Source organism: Pipra filicauda, unplaced genomic scaffold (assembly GCF_003945595.2).
Source record: "Pipra filicauda isolate LSUMZ 115617 unplaced genomic scaffold, ASM394559v2 scaffold353_size752799_pilon, whole genome shotgun sequence".
NCBI classification, from domain to species: Eukaryota; Metazoa; Chordata; class Aves; order Passeriformes; family Pipridae; genus Pipra; species Pipra filicauda.
The window spans coordinates 174,731-183,873 of NW_024104480.1; the positions used below are offsets into that span (position 1 = coordinate 174,731).

General features: G+C 36.1%; 1 protein-coding gene across 2 annotated transcripts in view; it reads left to right on the forward strand.

Annotated features, from left to right (window-relative positions):
• Positions 1 to 8,817, forward strand: part of VPS41 (VPS41 subunit of HOPS complex) — a 105,775-nt gene extending 96,958 nt beyond the window's left edge. The window contains exons 27-30 of one of the 2 annotated variants that reach the window (XM_027744392.2): positions 4,408 to 4,507; positions 5,285 to 5,329; positions 6,790 to 6,869; positions 8,447 to 8,817. In XM_027744392.2, the coding sequence (XP_027600193.1) occupies positions 4,408 to 4,507; positions 5,285 to 5,329; positions 6,790 to 6,869; positions 8,447 to 8,527 (306 nt within the window). In that variant the 3' untranslated portion in view covers positions 8,528 to 8,817. The remainder of the gene's footprint in view (positions 1 to 4,407; positions 4,508 to 5,284; positions 5,330 to 6,789; positions 6,870 to 8,446) is intronic. The other variant, XM_027744394.2, reaches the window with a different exon arrangement.
• Positions 8,818 to 9,143: the final 326 nt, after the last annotated feature.

Genomic DNA, 9,143 nt, shown 5'->3' on the forward strand with positions numbered 1-9,143 from the left:
CAGACAAATGGATACATGTTTGCATATAATGCATGTTGTAACATTACTTCCAATTTTTAATTGACTTCATGAGATACTAATATCCTTCCAAAATGATACTAGCTAAGTACCATGCTGCATTTCAACAGTTGCATGTTAATCTTGCTGCTGTCAGTACCACAATTGATCCTCCTGTTCCTGCATTCTCATTAAATCAAAATGTAATTTTTGTTCTGTCTGCAGGCAGACTGAGGAAGTGCTGTAAGCATAGTTGCAACTTTACACATATACAGAATGCATTGTGTGGCTTCAGACAAAACTGATATCATTTGGTCATATTTTGGGAAGGGAAGAATAATTTTATCTTCAAATATCTTTTAACAAAATTATTTTTGGATTAAAAGGTATTTAACCTTCAGAGTGATGTCTAAAATTATTTACTGTTAGCATTGAAATGATTCATGGATTTCAAATTAATTAATTTTGAAGTAGGGCTAAAATTTAGATTTCATAGGAATAATAAAAATCAGGTAAGTTTAATGTAATTTGTGCTTGGCTTGCTTGTACAATAGAAAACCATGTAGCCAAAAAAAGAGGCTATATTTCTTTAGAGAAATGTAAGCTATAGCTTAAAATAAAACTCCTTCTTAAGTGTTACTGGCAGTGTAAAGTGCACTGTTTATGAACAGATGGTGTATCTCCATTGAAATTTAGAAATGTTATCACAGCTCTTGCACAGTGACAAAGTAGCCAATTGGCAAGCTCAAATTTTATACAATGACTGTTTCTGCATTCAGCACGTGCTTCAGGGCATGGCTGGAACTTCAGGTAAATATCTAAGCAGCCTCTCATTGCTGAGGACAGTTCTGCCCTGGCTTCATTGTTATTGCTGCCTAGTTAGCTGTTTTAAAGTTAGTCTTTGGTGGTTTTGTATGGTGCCTGGTCACACCTCTGCATGATGTTGTGTAAGTTCATGGTGAGAAGTCCATGACCTTTATTCTGGCCTGACGTAACTCTTTCACTTGTAAAAACCTCCTGATTTGTAGCACGTAATATACCAAACATTTTGAACTCATACAGAAATAAAAATTTAATTGGCTAGGACTTTCTATAACTTCAGCTCTCTGGACCTCAAGCTCTGCATGGACTTAAGTTTTATTGTTCTCATTTTCAAAGGCAAAAAGCATCTCGTGCCAAGATCCACAAAGGAGGAGCGCAGGTGAAGTGAGAACCTGCTGCTTGACTTGCAAGTCACTACCTAACACAAAAGCTGTGCTGGTCTTTTCATAGCATTGGCTTCCCAAAAGATGTTACAGCTGTACCATTTCATTATTTATTTGTGGGCTCCTTTTGCAAGCCCTAATAAGATTGTTTTATGGTTATGTAAGTATGCAGATGCAAATTTCATATTATACTCCTCAATTTCCATACCAGTAAACTTTACATTAGATGCGATTTGAAATACGGGTAGGAACTAAAAGCAGTGCCTTTGACAGACTTAGTCTTTTTGAAAACAATCCTTTACATCCCAGCAAAACCAAGTAAATTGAGTGGCTGCAAAAGCATGCTGTATATGACTTACAGTGTGCATTAGAGAATCCAACAAGGAAGTCTACTAATGTAATTTTTTATTGTAATTTTTTTTTTTAATCTGGGCTCTTCCTTGAATAATTTTTATTAATATTGGCAGATTGCAGGCTGACTGCTTCACTTTAACAAATTACCGCCCACTAGACTAACCACTGCAACTGTTCTGTGTGCTACTCTAAGCTCACCTCAGCTCTAAAGCAATGTGGTTAACCTTTGAAATCTGATCACTAACAACCAACTAAGCATGGGACTAAGGCAGAATTAGGTATTCTTTTGGGTAAAAATAAACATAGATCATGTGAGACTTTTTTCTTCGACTACAACTTCAACTAAGTACTAACTAATTTGCCTTTTGCTCTGGTATTACAGCTCTGCTTTACAAGTAGGGATCTATTAAACTGCCTTATAATTCTTCCAGAATACCCATTTTTATTTTCCAACTTCAGGAAATGCAATTCTGCCATGAATTTTATTTGTCACCCTTTGTATGCTGTTCATTAGAGGAAAACTTCAAAAGATGTTGGTATTCTAGGACTCTCTTTCCCCTAGTTTTAAAATACAGAAGCAATTTGTTTAGATGCTTTTAGATTTTGTGAATTGTGAATGTCAACTCAAACATTGACTTACTAGTTTGCAGTTTGATTGAACCTACAGTAACTCTGATTCATCCATTCATAGAGTTCACGTCTGTCCTTTCATAATGGAGTTTATGAACTAGTAGAACCCAATGATAATCCGATGAATGCTGCTTGAAACAGCACCTGGAAAAATTGTTAGGTTGTGCTCCTGAACATGACTAAAATGCTGTTCAGACACCTTGGAGGCACTAGAGGGCAGGTGGCAGCTTGCACAGGGGACATCTACCTTTTGGATGTAAAGACTAAAAATAATGTACAGCTGCCTACTGTATTCCAATTCTAGCAAAATAAGGTCTGATAGTCATTGAATGTGGTATGGAAAAATCTTAGTGGTGTTTAAATAATTGGCGAAAGATAGTGCATGTGTCTTATATGTTTTATGAGGTATTTTTGTTACTTCTGGGTTTTAAGCCATCAAATAGTATTGAGGTTTTCCAGTGACCAAATGATGTCTATTGTTTCCCTCTTTATTTTACTTTCTTTTTAATTAATATTTCCTGTTGGCATACTATATTTTAATTAGAAAATGCTAAGTCACAGTCCCATCTTCCCACTGTATCTTTGTTCTGCTCCTTTTATTTAACATAGTCAGAGCACCAAGGCTGTTAGAGTTCAGAAAGTGTTTGGACAACACTCTCAGGCACATGATTCTTGGGGCTGTCCTGTGCAGGCCCAGGAGTTGGACTTCATGATTCTTGTGGGTCCCTTCCAGCTCGAGATTTTCTATGATTCTATGCTTGCTTTTCTCCTTTTACTTAAACATGGGGTTTTTTCATCTGCCTATGCTGAGTGCAGTAGCAAAGGCTCGAGTATATAGCCAAGATCCCCTCCAAGTTATTTACCTATCTTTGGGATGTAATGTGCTGATTGAGAATATTTTCAACGAGGCAAGCACTGTTTCTGAAAGATAGCCTCATTCAATTATCCTTGCAAAAAAATTCTAGTATTTTTTTCAAACCTAGCGACATTTTTCTGTATTTAAAACAAAATTTAACATTCTCTGTTGCTCTTGGATAAAATTGGAAGGGGAAAGACGTAGTCAGCTGGTCCCTGAAATTATCAACAGATAAAAATTACTAATTTTCCAAGTGTTTGTCTTGTAGAGCTTAATTCAGTTGCTGGTGCTCTGAAATGTTTTATAGCTCAATGTCTCTAATACTGGAAAGTGTTATTCACCCACTGATATGCCCAATTTGAAATGCTTAAAGTGACACTCAATTTTATTTTTTTAATGTATGTCATATTTGCAGTCTTATCTGCATATCATTCTTGGCAGTGTGTCTTTATTACTTCACAATATGTATGTGAAAAGATAGGCTTTTAGACATTGTCCACTTGGCTGTAAATTCTATTATTGTATTTCTTCTTAGGTATTTGTGTTAGCTGTATCTTGCACTCTCTTAGAATGCTCAGTGTCTCCTGTAACGCAAATGATCAGGAGAAAGGAATGGACATTGCCTCTCTGTATCACTTTTTTGGTAGCATTGTTCACCTTGGAATTGGCTGTGAGTCTCTTTGGAAAGCACTTTTCAGTGGAATAATAAGCTCTGTATAATTTTTATGCCCTTGAATTCTCTATGTTTCACGACAGTGTCAGGCAACAACATGTCAATCTGATGAAATCTGATGAAAAATACCAAATAAGTTGAAAGGGAGCTGTGAATTTTGCTTAAGAGGAATTAACTCTGGATCTTTGGTTAGCTATATAGACATTTAATATTGCTACGCCTCAGCAGGAAATGTATTTGAACAAAATACATTTTAAAGTGCTGTGTTTATGAAGGTTTTATGATTATCAAATGTCTTTTCTGAAGAAGACAGGAGAGATATGGGTAGAAGTTTTGAAACAGTTTGGAAAACGATTCTGAAGGGCACTGTAAAAATTCCTCCCCATTGTAATTTGTTAACATCATCTCATAGGAGGAAGATCATAATTTATGATAATAGTATATTTGTAAAGGATTTCATTTCTTGAGGTTCGTTTTTGGTTTTGAGGCATTTTTTTTATATTGTCGGTTTTTCAGTTAGGTAGAGGTGATGTTAACAAGAGGTTCCTCCTTTCCCTCCTTTACCCTTGAAAAAACTTAAAAATTCCCTGTACTCTCTTTGGCAGCACAAACACAGTGGAGACTTGTCAAGATAGTTGATGTGCCCATCTATTCAACAACTGATATGTGTTTTGTGTTCTTTGCACCAACAGATCTTGCTGCGAGAAGGTTGCAAAAAGATACTTGTTGCTGATTCTCTTTCTTTATTGAAGAAAATGCATCGAACTCAGATGAAGGGTGTTCTAGTAGATGGTAGGTACAGAGGAAATATGATGACTTTCAAGATTTTGAAGGCTTTTGCTTGGTTTATACACTACTTGACGGTCTGCTTTGGAAGTTGCCCAAAAGCCTGAGTATTGTACCTTATCTGTAGAGTGTAGTAGGATACTAGCTGCTTTCCCCCTTTGCAAAGGAACTACTTGTATGTCAAAATTTACAAGACCAAGCATGCAACTTTTTCTCTTGGTCAATCTCTGCATAGCCAGCAATGTATTGTGTCCTGCAGTTTGTAAAGGTGAAAAATGCTATTTAGTGCTGACACGGATAGTCAGATGCCACCAAGCAAAAGCCAATGGAAACAATGGAAAATATTTTGCAAGATGCTAATGATGCATATCAGCAGTGCTGTAATTCACGCCAGTTGAGTTTTAATAGCAAGACAGAAGCTGACAGGACAGAAGATCAGAGCTTCTGCTACAAAATGCTGCAGCGTTAACAGCCACTCATCCGATGCTCCTTTTTGTCAGTTTGCCTTTTGCATCTACAGCGCTGCTCCTAAACAGACTAGCTCCTGCAGTTCTACCATCATCAGAATCAGAAGATCTGAATATTTGTCATGCTGTTATTAGAAATGCTACTTCAGTATTGCTCTTCAATTTTTAATAGATTCTGTTAGGCATCTTAAGTAAATGCTTTAAGACTAAGCTCCATATCTGTAACAGCAGTATGTTCATGCCTGCTTTATAAAAAAGTAAGCATGGAGTTTGTTAACAAAGCTGTTCTAAGTTTTTGTTTGGTTTTTTTTCCCAGAGGAGAATATCTGTGAATCATGTCTGTCTCCAATACTTCCTTCAGGTAGGATGCTTTTCTAGAAAACAAAGAGGTTGTCAAATTTTTTTATTATTATTGTAAGAGGAACTATTGTTTGCTTTTATTCATAAAAATGTGTGGTAGTCTCCCTTGGTGATCGCTGTATAAATTTCAATCTCCTATGCAAGGCTTGCTTTTGAATTCTGACAGGGGAATGGAGTCTAAATGGAGGTCTTTTGTTGTAGTAAACTCAGTATTCTTTCTTATTCAACTTTGACTTCCTTATTTTCTGTTTTGAATACATGGAATTCAAGGCAGCTTTTAATTCCACCAACATACGTCTTCTCAAAGATTATTAAACCACAAAACTAACTGCTGCCACCAAATCTTGTCCACCTCTGTTGAACAATTTAGACTGAACTTGTAGATCATAAAGTTTTATGGAATGTACTTTTTTTCTGAGTGGTGGAGAGTTCTTGGCTTCAGTCACTACTGCCATATTTGAAACAACTTTATAACAGGCTGTAGTTTTAAAACATCTTCTAAAGTTAATTTTGAAACTAGAAATTCAGGATGTTGTTTTGGAGATGTACATTCTGCAAGGCAACTATAGTTCAGAAATATCAATATAGTTATTGAGCATCTTAAGGAGAAGTAATTTTACTAGGAGAGTATCTGTCATGGCATCTTCAAGCAAGAATATGTAAGATGAAGCATATGTATGGACGTTTGGGTTTTTTTGTTTGTTTGCTAAATGTTGATAGCCAAATTAAATCATTTATAGTTTTTTAATCTGTTTTCTACCATTTTTTCACTTAAATAAATAAATAAATAAACTATACTATGATCACGTGCACCCACATACAGACCAGGAAAATCTGGCAGAGCTGATTGTGCTAGTGCCTTGAGGTATGTGTTGAGGAAATGGGAGCCAAAGAGTAGAAAGTGGATGATGCTCATGGGTGAGATGCTTATTCTTTGGATTTGTGGATATTGTATGTAGGGTTCTAATTTGGCTAAATATTCATGTCGGAATCAAAACCCACATCATGCACTTAGGCAGCTTCTTGTCAAATTTCAAGATCATGATGTGCCACGTAGGCGCTAGAACTGCTCAGTGTTCTGGTTCTCATCGCATTACTGCAAGAATTTTTCTGCTAACTTCTCTTCAAAGAAGCTGAATTATTTAGTGCTAGTTTACTCTCCTCTCTGCCCAAATTTAGCATGTAGCATATATTGTACTGACATGAAAAATTCATGGTGAAAAAGTATACAGCATTTAAGCCACAGAATAGAATTGTTTTGTAACTCCATCACTGGGACACTTACCTGAAATCATCACTCTCCATGGTTTCTGTAAGTAAGCCCGAATAATTTGGAAATTAATTTGAGAAATGTTACTTGAAGTTTCTCTATGTATAATAGAATGTGGGCATATAGTGCTGTAGCCACTGAATTGTTTGTTTCATTGCCCTTTGAAATGAATTTATGTTTCTCTTTCCCAGATGCATCCAAATCCTTCAACGTGGTAGTGTTCCACTGCAGACATATGTTTCACAAAGAGTGCCTACCCGTATCTAACACAGTAAGGAACTAGCTTAATCTCTCTGACACCTTTGCCAAAGATAAAATGACACCTTTCCTTATGTCAACTGTGGAGAAGAAGTGGCTGTATCAGGAATTATATGACTACAGTAATAACTTGTGATGATACCACATAGTAGTATGTGACTAAGGAAAGGGGGTTTAGGGACACTGCAACTAAAGTTCATCCAATGTAGAAAGAAATCACTGCTGTTTGAGCAGTATTTTATTATTTTCTGCAATCTGAATATGTAATGCAGCTCTGAGACATACAGGGAATACAACCTGTCTAATTTTTTTAATTAATTCTTTTCCATTGCATCTTTCCCTTTAATTCAACATACTTAAAGGCAAGAATAAAGGTATCTTCTCAAGTGAACAATATTAAATGATTCTGATCCAGAGGACAAAAATCACTCAGAGTGAATATTTAAATATCTTTGTAATGATCTTTGTGGTCAGAACATGTTTTCCTTTATAAGTCTTTTTTTTTCTTCTTTCATTAACACAAACCACAAAAGTAACTTCTATCACAACAGAATATGACCGGTTTTGACTTTAGGAAGGAAAGTGTTAGAATGGTAACAAAATTGCATAGAAAGCTAAATTTAAGCTTTTCTAATTCTGTATCTGTCTCTGAAAAGTAACATCTACTGAAAAATAACTTCATTGAATCACTTAATCTGGAAGGAACCAAAGTGCTTGTAGCCATATGGTACAGCATGAATACTTAATATGTCATGAAAATCCTAATGTATTGGAACATTTGCATGAGAAAGCCCAACAACTAGTAAATATTTATTCAAACAATATTTACCCCTAATTTTATGGTGAGAAATAATCTAAAATTTATCTAGCATTCTCAATTTTCTGGGACAGGTGACTTGTTAGAATTTTTAAATGTGACGTGGATGTTACACGATATATATTCACAGTGTGTATGAATACACAGGTATTATGCATATGACTAAGCCAAATTTTCCTCTGCTATAGTATTTATTTCCTGGTCTTAGGTGATCACTTGTTACTGATATTTGGTTATTGGTGATATACTGAAAGAAAAGTAATGTCTGCACAAAACAGCACACAGAGCAAAACACAGAGTAACAATAAGCACATATTTGATATCAAATTACATTTTTTGGGCCCTGTTCTCAGTTGTTGGAAATCTGTGGAATGCTATCCAAAGGCTGTGCTGTAACTAAGGCATCCAGTGGTCATTGGAGCCGACCAAGTGACTTACTCGCTTCTTTATCTATGAAGATAATCAGTGATGCTTTTGATTATGCACTTTTTTATTTTTGATGTGAAGGAAGTTTGACCTTACTCTCTTGGTGGGTGTTGGTAGTGTTCTTGGAGTGAGTGGTGAGTTGTACTGCCCTCTGACTCCAGAACAGGCTGCCTTACAATGTTCATCTATATTGTCTTCCCTCACCTCTCCTTGACTATGTTCATAGGGAACAGCCTGACTGTGAGCAGTAATGCTGAGAAGGGCATTAGCATTTTTCATTCATCTTCAAATGTTCTTACATGGCTACATTTCCCTAAGAGATTCTTGCTTTCTTTTTTGATTTTTAGGTATCTCCTGTCCAGTTCTGCAACATATGCAGTGCCAAACACCGAGGCCCTGGAAGTGCAATCCTGGAGATGAAGAAATAGCAGTCCCCTAGTTCATCATGTCAGTCTGTGACACAAAATCTGTTAGGACCATGCGGGGCCACTGTATTTTTCTGTTAGACATCATTTCTGTATATAATTTTGATTGTGACTAAAAATTGGTTTCTGTAATTTATCCAGTTTATTGAGCATTTCTGGGAAAGAGAAAATGTAAAAATCTTTCCCTAGTAAGTCTTAGTAATGCAGTTCATATGTTATGGTTCCTTTGCTCAGCTTGTTACTTTACTCTGAACAGAAAACAAAAAGAAATAAAATTGGAAGGAAAGAAAACAGTTTGGAGATTTGTGTTTTCTATCAGTTAATGGACTTTACACTTTGGAGCCACATCACGCTCGTGGTTAGATATTGTAAAGAAAGATGTATTGCCATGAGTTCAGCTCACCAAACTCCTTAGTCCTGATTTAGTCTGCTAGTGACCTATTTACCTTGAGACCCCTAGGAGTCTGACTGCTTTCAGTGGAAGCTGTCTGTGTGCTGACTCCTACCTTCACTTAACAAACTTGTTAACTGTTAATTCCACACATTGGTAATTTACCTTGGTTGCACGTTCATAGTTTGTTATAAACTGGTGAATTTCTCAACTGATCTTCACAATACA